Genomic DNA, 16,253 nt, shown 5'->3' with positions numbered 1-16,253 from the left:
GCTGCGGTTTCCCCAACCCTGCTCTATGGTATGCAAATCTCACTACAGTGTTGACCCTCAACCCTGGTGATGGAGGCCTAATCTGGATACAGACTACAGTACTATGTGACAGGTAGATATCCATGGGCACAGGGCCCCTGTCAGAGTGAGTGAGAAAGGGAGACAATCCTATGTGCTGTTTGGAAACTCATTTCTACAGCAAATATTGGTGAAGTTTCTTCTCCCTCCCTTGGTGAGCATTATGTTGGCATTGTAGCACCACTGGGCCAGGTATGAAAGAACTTGTTCATGGGCATAGTTGTCCACAAGCATTCCCAGAATTGTTGTTGCCTCCTCATGGCTCCCTTGCTGTGCCCCACTCGCCACAATCTGCTTCCCCTTTTTGAAAGTGGCAAAAGTGTAGCGTGGGGGGCAGGGGGACCATCTTTGAGGGGGTGCAACCAGGCACCCCTATGACTAGCACGGAGCTCTGGCAGCTGAGGTGTGGCAGCAGGCAGGTTGATCTAGTGGGCAGGTGGATGGAGGCAGCGGGCGAGGAGCCTGTTGGAGGTAGGCTCCGTTCACCCTCTGCACTTGCCCTGCCTGCCCTGGGCACCAGCAACCCATGCTACGCCGCTGTAGTAGCAGCAACATGGATGGGGAAAGAAAGTGTCCTCCCTACAGTATGATGGGAAGCATCTTCAAATCGGGAAGTAGATTGTCAAAAGGACTAAAGACAGCAAGTGCCTAGAGGAAAGCGAATGACCAGATTACAGAAATAATGGCACGCCAAGTGCTCGGATCCCAGCTACTAAATGTTAGTGTCATTAATGAATTTGTGGCCTCTGGAAATACTTTGGTCATAGATGCATTGCAAGAAAAGGCAACACCACTACTAAAATACTGTGTGTCTATGAGCCTCTACTTTTTCCATCCTGCCATTCAGCAATGCCATGTTGTATCATGTTCCTAAATCTATTTTCCATTGTTCAGCTTCAGTTCTCTGCTGGGTACTCCATATTCATTTTAGGATCTCCATGTGGCCTATTTAATTTTTCACTTCCTCTATGTCTAAATGCTGAGCATCTCTGTCAGAAGGAGGGAGAGGGAGAGAGAGAATGCGAGAATCCTTCCTAGTCCTTCCGCTGCTGTGCTGCTCTAAGGCATGGCCTGGCTTAGTGTCCCATCATCTGGTTTAGCTCTCTCCAGGCAGACCACATGTTGAAATTGTGGTTTTGCCACTTGTAGTTTGTCTGGGAGAGATCGTGCAGGATTTGCTCATTTGGTTTGGCTTAGAATTATGTGCAAATGAAGGAAGAGAGACATGACCACAAAGATTTCAAAACTGAGTTCCATTCACGTTCTGTCCTCCTTTTTTCTGAATATACTCTTGAGACAAACAGTGTGATGTGTTAGTACTCAGCCGTGTATGGAAGAGAACCCCTGGCTAGATTGGAGCAGGGCTTGTGTCTCTCACTGGTTTCTTCTGACCACAGTCTGTTGTTTCTCTTGCAGAACTCCAGAAAGCACATGATGAAGAGAAAGTGCTCCTGACCGAATCCTACCAAAAGTCCCAGTCATCTTTGCAGGTGCTGCCACTCTGTATATGCTCCAAGTCAGAGGCAGCCAACATGGTTCCCTCCAGATTTTGTGGACTTATAATTTTGGGTCATCTTGGCTGGGCTCTGCTGGATTGAATAGCTACCTGTCCATTGGGAGTTATATCTGCTACTGGCTATAAACCCACTAAAATGTGTTGGAACATAATTAATGTTATTAATACATACAGAATAATCCACATGTGCTTAGGGTGGTGGGGTCAGTATGCTTGCTGGAGCACCGATTTATTCTGCCTCATATTTCTTCTCCAGGAGACTGTAGACAGATTGAGTGGCCAGATGAAGTCCTTCCAAGAGAAAATGAAACGGGTGGAAGAGTCAATCCTGAGCAGAGATTATAAGAAACACATCCAGGTGCCAAAAAACAAAACCAGCCACGATCAGTTAGATGGGATTTCTCCACCTGTTTAATAATCAAGACACAGATGTTACCTCCTTCTCTCACTGCTGGGAAAACAAAGACAATGATGGGTGGCATAGTTCACATGCAATGCTAAGCCAAACTATGATTTAACATAAACATGTGAGTGTGTGAGCTCCTAGAGAGGAGATTGTGGCTGCTTTGCTCCTCCTTGATCATTCGTGAGCTCAGCCATGGCTTGGCTTAGTGTGTCCTCTGAACTGGGACTTATTTAGCTCTCTCTAGACTAACCCTAAGTTGGAACCAAAGCCTGTACTATGGTTTTTGGCTCGTGGTTTGTCAAGGGGAGCTAAACCATGACCCTGGTTTCAGGAAACCTGCCAAGCCAAGCCATAGCTTAGCTCAGCATAGTAGCAAAACAAACCAGGGAGGAGCAGAGCAACCATGATAATCCCTGCTTGTGCATCCCAGCTAAATTGTGGTTCAACGTAGGGCTTGTCCACACTTATGCTTGTCCCATGCTTGGAAAGGAGAGGTCCAAGTGGTTCTCTGCTTTTCCTATGCTTCCTAGGAACTGGTCCAAGTGGTTTTGCCTTTGCTGCACCATCCCATGGAAAACGCACTCATTAGCTCTAAATCCGATAGATGCTTGCTCTGATTTGGTAGTAAACAATGGATTTTCCAAGAGGTATGGATGAGTCCTTAGCATGCTGTGCAAACCAGGCCAATGTATGGGTCCAAAGAACAATGCTTATTGAACAGAAAAATGGGAAAGAGGAGAGTGCTTACCCCTACTTCTGTTCTAAGCATCCATTTGGCATTGTCGTGCCATAAGCACAAATAAAGTCCACTTGAAACCTCTACAAGTGAAAGCAATACTTGATCTCTCACCCAGGGAATGCAACATGGAGTGATGACTTGAATGTGTGAAAGCAGTTGTAATGGAGCAAAACACCACAAGGAGAACATTGTTCAATGCAGTGCTTCCCAGTGGAGGGGGTGCACTCACTAATCTCTGAGTCATTGAATAATGTACTTGCGTGACCAAATTAGCCCTTGTAGTGCAATTCTAATCATGTGTAGAGAGACGTCCCAGTGAGATCTATGGAGTTTATTTCCAACCATAGGATTTAGAATTGTAGGCCTGGTCTCTCACATGACTGAGGAGACAGTGAGTCCCTGGATGTAGTCTCGGTAGTGGCGTCCACCCTGTGGAATGCCCTCCCACCAGATGTCAAAGAAATAAATAACTATCTGGATTTTAGAAGACACCTGAAGGCAGCCCTGTTTAGGGAAGCTTTTAATATTTGATGAATTATTATATTTTGCTGGAAGCCACCCAGAGTGGCTGGGGAAACCCAGCCAGATGGGTGGGGTATAAATTGTTGTTGTTGTTGTTGCTAATGTGGTTCTCTGCTTTGCCAGCTTTCTAGTTAAGGGTGCATTTTGACATTTCCCCTGTTGTTTTCTAGGATTATGGGAGTCCCAGCCAGTTCTGGGAACAGGAACTAGAGAGTCTACATTTTGTCATTGAGATGAAGAATGAACGCATTCACAACTTGGACAAAAAGCTGCTCAACCTGGAAACGGTGGTGGGTTCGATGTACTCATTTTCATAGCTATTCCTAAGACTTGGTGGGGGTCTTGCAGAGAGGACCTTGTGGTCTGCTGTTCAAAACTAGCTAATTTCTGAGTACCACAAACACTTTCTCTTGAGCAGGGATGGAGAACCTGTGACCCTCCAGTTGTTTGGGGATGACATCTCTCATCATCCCTGACCATTGGCTATGCCAGCTGGGGCTGATGGGAGTTGGAGTCCCAATAACATCTGGAGGGCCACAAACTCTTCAGAACTTCAATCACCAGACTTCTGTGGCTTCCTACAGAAGACAACACATTCCAAGTCCTGCATCCTGGCCTTTAAACTGCCCCCTGCCCCAGTAAGACCAACATCCAAGACCAGGGCCAAATTACACACAGTGCTAAGTGTCTTGATTGAAATTCACGATTGTGAGTTCAAGTGTGGATAGTAGCTGTGGAGAATGTTCTTTTAACTGGCATTAGGAGCATAATGCATGAGAAGACTTGGGGTTCATTTCATATGCTTCCCCTATCCCAACAATATTGGCCACTTTCTTGGAAGCTGTTATCCTGGGAGGGAAACTCGCATCAACACCAGTGTGGAAACATCCCTTCCAGTGCAACTAGCCACTTCAGGTGGGGAATTTTTGTTGGGACCACAGCAGAAAGGGAAGGATTAAACTCTCCTGGTAGTATCATAAGCACAAATCATCATGGATGAAGGATGTCTGGAGTGGACCAAAGAGTATTCTAAAGACAAAACTTGATTATAGGTGTATGGAGTATGGCTGTGTTTGAGGGAAGCAATTCCATGTTCAGAAAATGCTTACTGGCCCAAAATGACCATCACTGCAGCTCAGTTGCTTGTGAAGTGAGCTGAGCATCTGCAACTCTCTTGAAAAACAAACTGGGGTTCTGCTGTACTACTGAAGTTCTTCTTGGTAGATGGATCATATGGGTAGATAGCTCTGAACTAAAAGAGATACATGAGCAGAGACTACATACAAGCCTACATTGCCACAGCAATCAGAGACAGGGCAGACACCAGGTTTGGTGCCTCTTGCAGACTTTCCCAAGTGACTTTCCCTCTTGCAGACTTTCCAACTTATTTAATAAGAAGGGGGTTCCATGCAGACATGTTCCCACAAAGTTTTAAAATACCTAATTGGGAGATTTATTGATGTTATTGCATGTGTGGAATACCTGTAGCTGGAGTGAACTGTGTTGCAATTGCATTTGGTGTTTGATCACACACTTGGCCTGCTTACAGATGGAGAGAAATTTGTTGCTCGAGGAGAAAGTTAAAACCCTTCAACAGGAGAATGAAGATCTCCAAGTTCGGATGCAGAACCACATGGCAGTGACAAGGTGAGACCTTCAGCTGCAGTAAGCATGTATTTCCCACTTCACCTTGGAGAAGGGCCTTTGGGACGGTGCACCTAAAGAGGGCCCAGGGAAAGCCTATGGGTCAGGACCTAGATTCAGTGTGCTTGTCCTGCATAACCAGATGCAGCCCACCAGAAACTGTACATTGTTCTAAGTGACGCTAATAATCGTGTTTTTATATTGTTTTTATATTGTTGTAACCCACCATGTTGGGACGCGGGTGGCGCTGTGGGTAAAACCTTAGCGCCTAGGGCTTGCCGATCTCATGGTCGGTGGTTCGAATCCCCGCGGCGGGGTGAGCTCCCGTCTTTCGGTCCCAGCTCCTGCCCACATAGCAGTTCGAAAGCACTCTTAAGTGCAAGTAGATAAATAGGTACCGCTTTATAGCGGGAAGGTAAACAGCGTTTCCATGTGCTGCGCTGGTGCTGGCTCGCCAGAGCAGCTTCATCACGCTGGCCATGTGACTCGGAAGTGTCTCCGGAGAGCGCTGGCCCCCCGCCTCTTAAGTGAGATGGGCGCACAACCCTAGAGTCGGACACAACTGGCCCGTACAGGCAGGGGTACCTTTACCTTTACCTTAACCCACCATTGGGCCTTCTAGAGAAGGGTGGGTAAGAAACCCTATAAATCAAAATAATAATTACAACAATGGTGATAGGATCAGCACAGACAGCATAGTTGTGGCAGTGCCAAACCAGCTACCACAGTAGAAAATCTTTGTGCTAGAGAGTACCTCTTCTCTGATGCGCTTCCTGCTCAACTTCCTGTGTCAGTGTGCTATTGTGATTGGAAAAGTTGCTATAGAAAGAAAGGAAGGAAGGAAGGGAGGGCGGACGGGCTCTATTAAGGGAGTCTTTGGTGGTTTATAAAAGCATTTTTCTGAACATTTGTAGTGTGTGCATTTCATGTTCCCCATACCCGATTTCAATACCATTACATTTCCCCACAGTATTACATCTTCCCACTTCACTCGACAGAGGTGAGAAAGTGCTCTTGATGAAAACTGAGGGCTACTCGCTTAAGATGTGTAGCTGCCTGCTATGTGTTCATTTTGACTTACAGGGGCAAGGGAGCCTGATTCCCATTGTGAAGCGGGGGCTCTGTGGAAGGGGAGGCATATCTCTTCACCTCCCCCCTGGGGCCTGAATGGAGATTGGTCCCTCCACAAAGCTTGGCATCAATATGGACTTTCCCCTCCCCATAGGCCCCACTTGGGCGTGTTGTGATTGTCATTTTGATCTCAGTAGAGGGAGTCTTCCCTCCTGTCTTCATAGCGGCAAACAGTTGGGGATGAAGACGAGGGGGAATGCAGTTGCCTGCTACATGTCCAAGTTGGCCCCACCAGCCTCCGTCTCTCCACTGGTTCTAGGACTCCAAAGTCATTTGACTCTGTGCTTCTGCCCTGCAGGCAACTGTCCGACGAGCTCCTCACTCTCCGCGAGTCCCTGGAGAAGGAGTCGCAGCTGCGAGCGCAAGCTCACCGGGAGAAGGAAGAGCTGCTGTACCGAGTGCTGAATGGCGACTCTCCCCACCCATTCCCTATCTCCACGGAGGCAACACTCATCGCTACGTAGCATTCGGATAGGACAGAAAGACTGGGGTGGGGCAGGGAGGTGAGAGGTGGCTCCTTCCTTTTGTTCTAGGCCTCTCTATTGTCGACTAGACCTAGAACTCTCATGCTGAGTGGCACTCGGGCGCAAGGAAGGTTCCAGAGGTTCCGTGTGCTTTGATTTTCTCCCATAGGTGGCCTCGTTGTTTTGTGACACTTGAAGAGGTTGAATTAGGAATAAGGGGGGGTACTCCACATTTCCCCCCCACACACACACACACAAAAGGAGGTCAGCTTTAATACTAGCCAAGATGTTTCTGTGTATGCCACTAAGCACTGACTAAAGGTCTTGCCCCACCCCACCCCCTCAGGGAGGTAGCAAGACTTGCTACCTCATATATATTGGGCCATGGTAGAAATGGCGGAGATACGGTGGGAATCCGAGTGACCCATAATTTAAGATTTCAGTAGAAAAAGCTATAGGTGAGAAGAAGCCATAGGATAGAAGAGAGGCAATGGAAGTTTGAAGGCACAGGCCCGGATCCGAATGTCCTTTTTTTTATCTGCCAGGTTTTGGAAGAACCAGAGTTTGCATGCCGACAACTGTTTTGGTCTGAGCTAGAAGAGGCAGACCGGACCACAAACATGCATTTTGATTCCTAAATGCAAAACTTTGAGAACTCAGGCAAAAATACGGCTACAAACTTCTGTGGTTGAGGTCCATTCTAGATGTTCACCCAGTCACAAAGGAGCTACTTATCAGCTCCTGCATTGCTGGTAGAACTTTCTCTCTCTCCAGAAAATGACCCTACTGTGTCATTTTCTCTGCTCGATGACCATAATCTTTTTTACATACCCTTCTCCAGGATGTGTTCAATCCCTGCCCACATGGCTGCCATCATTTTCCATGTTGAAACTGCTGCATCAGATAAGCAGCTGCTGACACGGCTTGGGAGAGAATTGAACGGGCACCTCCTTGGGCTCGGTTCTTTTCAAAAAAAAAAAAAATTTTCAATAGTAGGTATTTTTGCCTGCTTTTATGAGTTCTTGTCCGTTTAGAAAACAACAGATTGGAAATGGCCTTAAAATTGCAAGCCTTTGGAAACCAAGGGATTTTCTTTTCTTAAAAAAAAAAAGCAATTTAGCTTCTTGAGAAGCTGAGAAGGAAGATGGTGCCCTCCACTGGTTGTGATGAAGCAGTGCTAGTAGTTGCGGAGAAACGGAAGTTGCTCCAGGCTGGAGAAACTAGAGGCTAAATAAATAGCAGGTGCACGTAATGGTTATTTTATGGGTTTTTGTTTTAAAAAAGAAAAGATGATTTGAATTGAGACAAAGGGCATGTAAATTGTCTTGATTCTAATCAAGAAGCATTTTATACTTCCCTGCGTGGAAACGGTGGTTTGTACTGTGTATGTGAATGTAGCATGTAGAAAAAAAACAGTGGCACATCGCAGTAGTGACGCTCAGGAAAAACCAGTGAACTGCTGGTTGTTGCCTTGAGAGAACGTCACACAGATCTCTGCAACGTGTGGACCACCCAGCCGAACACTGGGTGTACCTGGTGGTCAGCCAGCTGTTTCCCACAGACACATGCACACACCCATTTTTGAAGTACCCGGTAGATGACAAAACTAGGAGACTGTTCACATCCGGTGGGCTGTGTCACAGCCAGTGGGTTGCAAGCTGTGAAGGCCTAGCTCAAAGGTGTGGGCTCTGCTTCTGCAGCATGGCTTGGTGACAGTGACGTTTGTTTGCTAACGCGTTCAGTTCCTGAAATAATAATTTGGCCACCCAACAATTGGATCCCACCCAACCCTCAGTCTTGGCAAACCTTTATTTGTTGTTCCTCACAGATAATGCAGCTCTGTCTACAGCGGTGAAATGGTTTTATCTTGGAGAAACACAGCTAGCTTGTAATGACGCTATATCTAATTGAGGCTTTCCACAAAATTTCGGTATGGTATCAGTTGGAAAATCTGTCACTACTGTATGACAGATAAGTGGGAGTGAGAAACTGCTAACTAGTGATCACAACAAATATCTCATATGTGTGTGTTGGTGAAAACCTCTCACCCGCTTTATTATTTTTTTAAGTGATTTTCTCTCTCTTTTGCATCTATTATGTAAGTTATGAAGCAAATTCTGTGTGGATTTTAGGGAATTGGCAGAGGGGGTGGAAATAATCGAAGTGATTGAGTTCCAGCACTTTTCTGATCTGACCTTAGTGCTGCTAAAGGGATTCTGAGGCATGGGGGCTATTGCGTCGGTGGAAAAGCACATGGATGCAGAAGGTCCCAGATTCAATCCCAGTTTCCAGGTAAAGGTAGTCAGAATGGAAAAGATCCTTACCTGAGAGCTGCTGCCAGTCAGAATAGGCAATATGGACTAGATGGACCAGTAATCCAACTTGGCATAAAGAACTTGGGAAGCTGTGTTATAATAAGTCTGACAATTGGTCCATCTAGCTCAGTATTGTCTACACTGACTGGCAGCAGCCAAAATAGAAACATTCCGAGACCTACCTGGAGGTGTTAAGGAGTGAACCTGGGACCTACTGTGTGTAAAGTAGATGCTTTCAACCACTGAGCTATGCCCTTCCTCAGACGAAACGTCATATAGCCCTGCGAATGCAAGGAGCCTGCTCACCCTCTCTCTGAACAACTCACTTCTTCAGAGAGTAAGCACTGCTGAACATGTTATGTGTCGCTTGTAGTGGCACCAGGGGTTGGGAAAAGGTAAATATTCTTCTTGTTTCGCTATTGTAGGCTATTGGGACCACAGAGCCTCACCAACGTGCCCTTTCCCAAAGATGTCCAAAATTTGAGATCTATCCACACCATACATTTAAAGCACTCTTAGATGACAGCCATGGTTTTCTCCAAAGGATCCTGGGAACTGTAGTTTGTTAAGGGTGCTGGCCACACAGACCTATGGTAACCAGTAGCACCCTTAACAAACTACAGTTCCCAGGATTCAGCACAAAAACATGTGTAAGAACGGTTTGAACATAGGATGTAGATGTGACTGTCGGAGCCATCTTTCCCATAGGGCTTAGTGGTGTGTCGCTCCAGGACGCCGGCCTCTCAGGGGCACACCAGCAAGTGGGGGAGCTGCATGGATTTGCTGGCGGCCTCCCCTTCCCCTGCATGCCCACCAGCTGCACCATGCCAACCATAAGGCTGGCGGGCACGCAGCTTCCCTCCCAAGCCTCTGCGGGGATTGCTCTCCCACAGCGGCATGGGGGAGAGTTGCACCGGCCCCCCATGGCTGGCAGTGTGTAGCTACGGCCACCCCAACACCATCCGTGGTAATTTGGGAGCACTGGGCAGATATTTGCACCCTGGCACCGCATCTGCTAAAGACGGCTCTGGTGACTGTAGTGCTGGGTCTGCACTGTATGTCTCAGAGGGGGGAAAGGGCAATAACAACACTTTTTTGGGGGGGGTTGCCTCTAGCCAGCTGAAAGAATGTAGAGCCAATGACCTATCTAGTCCTCCATCCTGTTCTCATGTGGTCAGCCAGATGCCTGTGAGAAGTCTCAAGCTGGACATGAACACAACCCTACTCTGCCCACCTGTGATTTCCAACAACTGGTATCCAGAGGATACAGCCTGCAGAGGCACCTCTACCAACTCTTCCTGGAAGTGAAGCAGCACATATCACAGAAAAGGAAGGCTTCTGAGCCAACAATTCTCAGGAGAGAAACTCCCCAAAGGCTCTGCAGTCCCAGTGAAGTTGACACCAGATCCAAACGCTGTCAGGCACCTTTAAGAGGTGATACAAATAGCATAGAGTAGCATTAACCAGGTGGTTCTTTCAATCTGTTGAGATGGTTTTCCTGACTCACCCATTGTAGTGGCCACCATCAGGCAAGGTGTTTCTTACCATAAGCCTTCAACCCCCCAGTTGAGAATCAGAGCTGGAAGCCAAGAAGGGATGACAGGAATAAAACCTCTCACTTGTTTTTCAGAAGAATACAGGGCCCACTCCATTACTTATGTCAGCTTTCAATACTTTGCAAGGCGGCCAGTGGATAAGCCTAAAAGTGTATACTCAGAAGTAAGCCCCCTTGAGTTCACTGATGCTTACACCCAGGTAAGTGTGTAGAGGATTGCAGCCTCCGTCATAGAAGCACACCTTGAAATCACTGGCTAATGAAATACGTGAAATACGCCTTAGCGAAGGAGACAAAGGGCAAGAGCTCTGTTTACAGTTATTAACAAAGGAGGGTGCTTATTTTGAAGAGAGTTTGGGGATCTGATCCAGGCGTTGGCGCTCTCATTTCTATGTTAGCAAACAGGGAAGGGTGTTTTGTGTTTTTGTTCACTTAATGATAACAGGTTTTATTATTATATTATTCAGCCTGCTGCAATAGCATGAGAAAGTTGTAAAATGGCGGCTGGTGGAAATTTTTCCAGTGTTGCAAAATGAATGTAATTTCTTGCAGCGTACAAATGAATGAAATGTACTTTCCCTCCCATTTCTGAAGTATACTTGTTCTTTATAAGGGGGGGGGAATGTTTGGCCTCCTTCACTGCCATCCTCATAACCTCTTGATTTATTTCTTGGTCCCCTGGTACATATCCTTCTTTCCTGATTATGGGACTGTAGGGTGTTGCTGATTGTTGGCAATAATGTTGTGTGTGTGTGTGTGCTCTTGCAGAAAGTGGGGTGGGGAGATCATGAGAATTGGGAGGGGGAGACTGAAAGCTGTTCTCTCAGTCGCCTCCCAACATGTAACTGCAAGCTTCCTATGGCAATGGTCCTACACATATACAATAGAAGGTGGGGCCTTCTGAATTAAGCAGGACATCTGAGTCAGTGGCGTAGCATGGGGGTGCAGGGGGGGCTGCCTGCACCGGGCGCAACATCTGGGGGGGGGCGCGCTCGCACTTGAGTGCTAAAATCCACGGGTTAGAGGGCACAAATTACTTGCCTTGCCCCGGGTGCTGACAACCCACGCTACGCCACTGATCTGAGTACAAGCTTGGGACCTGCACAACTGTGTACATACAGCCCTGACTACTCCATCTGGCTATTTAGTCTGGGGAGATGGTTTATAGGAGCCCACTGCTACACACATGGAACACTTGGATCCAAGCCAAAGAATTGAAACACCCTTCCCTGATGGGTGATGCTTCTGAAGACTCTGCAGCCTCTAGTAAAAAACTTTATAGTGAAGAGCATTTCAGTTCAGTGGAAAATCACTGGGCCTGCACCTAAAATTGGCTACTTAGACCTAGAGAGATAAAACAGGCACCCTGGAACTTGTTATTTAGAACCAGTTAAGAAGTACAGATGAAAATGAACATCATTAATTACTGGGTAAAGTCATAAAAATAAAATAAACTGATGTTGCCAAAATGCCTTCAGTGCCTTCCTGGAAAATCTCTGGTTGTTCTACCTCTAATTTTCTCTCTTAAATTTTCTTTGTGAAGGCCTTTTTTTCCTTTCCTTTTTTTTAAAGACGCATTCAGTGATGCAAATTGCTACCTGATAAAGGTTTTACCATCTCCGCAAGGGCCAGAGCAGATGAGACGGCAAGAACGCCCAGCTCTACATTTTGTCCAATAGGACCTACGGGGTAGATATGGATGTGGGTAATACAGATTTGGACTGTAGTGCTGGGGAATTTAAAAAACTAAATAAATCGCCTACTTACTGAAATTCTGCTTATGCGTACTGTTATGTAGTGTAGTTTCACCCTGGGCCAACAGGGGGATACTGTATATAGTTTTCACTCAGGTCTGTAGATAGTTTTCACTCAGGTCCGCGGCAGTTATTTTAGGCGGGAACTCTGGGCTGTGGTTGTTACAATGTTGACAGCCGGCTGCCTATAAAAGCAGGCCGGCTGAGCTGTTTGCAGTCAGTTCTATTCCAGCTTACAAAATAAAGAGCTACTTGAAGAAATCGCTGTGCCGGCTGCTATGTCAACCCACTACTTAATACTGGCGACGAGGATGGGATGGATGGACATCAGAGCACAGCCAGATGCGGCCAGCCTCTGAACTGAGCTGAATCACTGAGCTGAATCACAGAGCGAAATCACTGAGCGAAATCACTGGGCAGAACCAATTCAGAGCTGACTGTTCTGGCTAGAGCACTGTGTTCCATCCATCGCCCTTCACGCCGGCATCGGAATCATGGCTTCACTTGTGCCTCTACTGCCGTTTGCGCCAGCCTCTGAATCATGGGACTCCTACCTCGCTCGGTTCGACTGCTACCTCCAAGCCAACGAGCTGACAGCAGTATCAAAGGATCGGAAGCGGGGCCTATTCCTCAGCCTCTGTGGGCCTGAGGTGTTTGAGACGGCCCGAGCATTGGTTGCGCCTGAAGCAGTCCAGGCAACACCATGGGACACGATCCAAGAGAAGCTCCGCAACCACTACGCACCAAAGCCGTCCAAGATTGCTGCCCGCCATGCGTTCTACCACCGGAACCAGGCAGAGGGGGAGTCAATCAACAACTACACCACCGCCCTGCGACAGGCTGCAATGCACTGTGAGTTCCGAGACTTAGACGATGCCCTGATGGATCGAATCGTCTGCGGGGTCCGGGACATCCATCTGCAACGGCGTCTCCTAGCCAAGCCAGACCTCACGCTACAGAAAGCCATTGAGGAGGCTGTGGCCTCAGAAGCTGCTGAACGCTCCGCCCAGGAGATCCGCAAGTCCAGCAGCCCGCGTCTTGCTAGGGAGCCAGTTCCGGTGCATCATGAAGAGGCCAGCAGTGATGAGGTCTCCAGTGAAGACGATGACGTGCACCAGACAAAGCGGGAGCGCAGGAAGTTCCAACAGAAGTCCAAGGGCCAACCGGAATGTGCCGGCTGCGGAGGCAACCATTCCCGTGCCAAGTGTCGATTCAGAGACGCCATCTGTAGGAAGTGTTCCAGAAGGGGCCACATCGCTAAGGTCTGCCGATCGGCTCCGTCTGACACCCCCCCTTCATCGACTCGCAAGTCCAAGTCTTCACTCCAGTCTGCCAAGGAAAGTTGTTTCGCTCTCACCAACTGCCGCTGCCCGTCTGGAACCACGATTGGCCAAACCGACTCGCCTACGCGACGCAAGCTGAACGTCACAGTGCTCATTGAAGGAGCTCCATGTGACATGGAGATCGACACCGGGTCTGCCCTGTCCATCGTGTCATGGAGCACCATCAAAAGACTGGTACCCAGAGTGTCCAAAAGGCAACTCGACTCTCACCGCGTACACCTGAGAGACTACCAGGGAAACGACATTCCCGTGGTAGGCGTTGGCCGGTTCCGGATCGCCTTCAAGGATTTTTCGGGCCTGCTCCGGTTGGTGGTGGTCGAAGGTCAGCGGCCAAGCCTCCTAGGGCTAGACTGGTTTGATGCCCTCGGCCTGGAAGTCACCGGCATCAACTGCCTCTCTAACGCAGAGACTGAGGGTCTGGTCAAAGACTTTGCCGAGGTTTTTGACGGCACCTTGGGGCAATATACAGGTACGCCCATCTCCTTTAGCCTTGATCCACAAGTTGCACCCATCAAGCTAAAGCCACGCCGGGTTCCCTTTGCTCTCAAGGCTAAGGTGGACGAACAACTGGACAAACTGATCGCCCAAGGAGTTTTGGAGCCGGTTGACCACGCCAAGTGGGAAACCCCCATCGTCACGCCTGTCAAGCCAGATGGGTCGGTGAGAATCTGCGCTGACTACAAGTGCACGATCAACAAGGCACTTCAGCAGCACGCTTATCCGGTTCCTGTTGTCCAACACCTGCTGCATTCCCTGGGTGAGGGTAAGGTCTTCGCTAAGCTGGACCTTGCCCAAGCATATCAACAACTGCCAGTCGATGATGCCACTGCTGAAGCCCAGACGATCGTCACCCACCGGGGGGCATTCCGTTGCCGCCGGTTGCAGTTCGGGGTGAGTGTGGCTCCTGGCATCTTCCAAAGCCTTATGGAGCGTCTCCTGCAAGGGCTTCCGGGCGTGGTACCATATTTTGATGACGTCTTGGTGTCTGCAGACTCACACCAGCAGCTGTTCGAGCGCCTCCGTGCCGTGCTGACCAGGTTCCAAGAGGCCGGGCTCAAGGTAAAGAGGGAGAAGTGCCAGATCGCCGTTCCACAGGTAGAGTTCCTGGGCTATCTTATCGATGCCTCCGGCCTTCACCCAACCACATCCAAGATCCGCGCTATCCAGCAGGCCCCCACCCCAAAGAACAAAACGGAGTTGCAGGCATTCCTGGGGCTGCTGAACTTTTATAACATGTTCCTGCCCCACAAAGCCACAGTGGCTGAGCCTCTTCACCGACTCCTTAGCACTAAGACGCCTTGGGCCTGGGGTCATCGGGAGACGGCGGCCTTCAACGCGGTCAAGGCTCTCCTTTCTTCAGACAGTGTGCTGGTACAGTACAGTGAATCCAGGCCGCTGGTCCTTGCCTGCGACGCCTCACCTTTTGGCATCGGTGCTGTCCTTAGTCACCGTTTTCCAGATGGAAGAGAAGCACCGCTCGCCTACTTTTCCAGGACACTATCTCCGACGGAACGGAATTACAGCCAGCTCGACAAGGAGGCATTGGCACTTGTGGCTGGAGTGAAGAGGTTCCATGAATACCTCTATGGCAGGACTTTTGACCTCATCACTGACCACAAGCCACTCCTGGGCCTCCTCGCTGGTGATCGTCCAACTCCACCGGTCCTCTCGCCACGCATGCTGCGATGGACTGTTTTCCTGGCTGCCTACCACTACCGGCTCATCCATCGCCCGGGGAAATCGATGGGCCATGCCGACGCCCTCAGCCGTTGCCCTCTTCCAGCATTTGTGGAAGACCCGGCTCCAGCTTCATCGCTCCTTCTGATTGAGGATCTTCCGGCAGCGCCTGTATCGGCTGCCACTGTGGCCTCCGCGTCTGCCCAGGATCGCACCATCAGCCGGGTGCTCAACTGGGTGTGGAGGGGGTGGCCACAAGGGCCTTTTGCATCAGAGTTCCAGCCCTTCGCAACCAGACAACATGAACTCTCAGCTCATCGCGGCTGTCTGCTGTGGGGAGACCGCGTCGTGATTCCCCAGGGACTCCGTCAGCGCGTCCTGGAGGCTCTGCACGTTGGCCACCCGGGAATTGTCAAAATGAAGGCGTTGGCTCGGTGTTACGTCTGGTGGCCTAATATGGACGATGCCATCACTGCCTGGGTGTCCGCCTGTCAAGCGTGCCAAGAGTCGAGGCCTGCACCACCGGCAGCTAAGGGACACACCTGGGAGACGCCAAAGACACCCTGGTCGAGGGTGCACATCGATCTGGCTGGCCCCTTTCACGGCCGGACCTTTATGGTAGTGGTGGACGCCTATTCCAAATGGCTGGAGGTCGCCCTGATGCCCTCCACCACTACCGAAGCTGTCATCCGGGTGCTGCGAGGCCTGTTTGCAACGCATGGGTGTCCTGATGTCCTTGTCTCTGACAACGGACCGCAGTTCACGTCAGGCACGTTTGAGCGGTATCTTTTGGGACTGGGCATCCGCCATGCCCTAACGGCACCTTTTCATCCATCCAGCAACGGGCAAGCGGAAAGAATGGTGCGCTCGGCAAAAGAGGCACTGGCGCGCCTGGACCGGGGAGACTGGCATGAGCGGGTTGCCGAATACTTGTTCGTGCAACACATCATCCCTCATGCGGCCACAGGAAGGAGTCCTGCTGAACTGCTTATGGGCCGCCGCCTCAGGTCACCGCTCGACCGGCTACACCCGGACTTTGCCGTGGCTGAACCCCCAGGCTGTGCCAACGCGCCACGGTCATTTGTCCCAGGAAACCAGGTCTTTGCCCG

At 49.4% G+C, this 16,253-nt stretch overlaps 1 protein-coding gene across 2 annotated transcripts in view; it reads left to right on the top strand.

Annotated features, from left to right (window-relative positions):
* CCDC69 (coiled-coil domain containing 69) overlaps positions 1-10,955 on the top strand; it is a 35,245-nt gene extending 24,290 nt beyond the window's left edge. For both annotated transcript variants that reach the window (XM_081897038.1, XM_081897037.1), the window contains exons 5-9: positions 1,495-1,568; positions 1,851-1,952; positions 3,432-3,551; positions 4,811-4,908; positions 6,335-10,955. In XM_081897038.1, coding sequence (XP_081753164.1) covers positions 1,495-1,568; positions 1,851-1,952; positions 3,432-3,551; positions 4,811-4,908; positions 6,335-6,500 — 560 coding nt within the window. In that variant the 3' untranslated portion in view covers positions 6,501-10,955. The remainder of the gene's footprint in view (positions 1-1,494; positions 1,569-1,850; positions 1,953-3,431; positions 3,552-4,810; positions 4,909-6,334) is intronic.
* Positions 10,956-16,253: the final 5,298 nt, after the last annotated feature.

Source organism: Podarcis melisellensis (assembly GCF_964234715.1).
Source record: "Podarcis melisellensis genome assembly, chromosome: 2".
NCBI classification, from domain to species: domain Eukaryota; kingdom Metazoa; phylum Chordata; class Lepidosauria; order Squamata; family Lacertidae; genus Podarcis; species Podarcis melisellensis.
The sequence above is the reverse complement of the archived record's forward strand: the minus strand, read 5'-3'. Positions and strand labels throughout refer to the sequence as shown.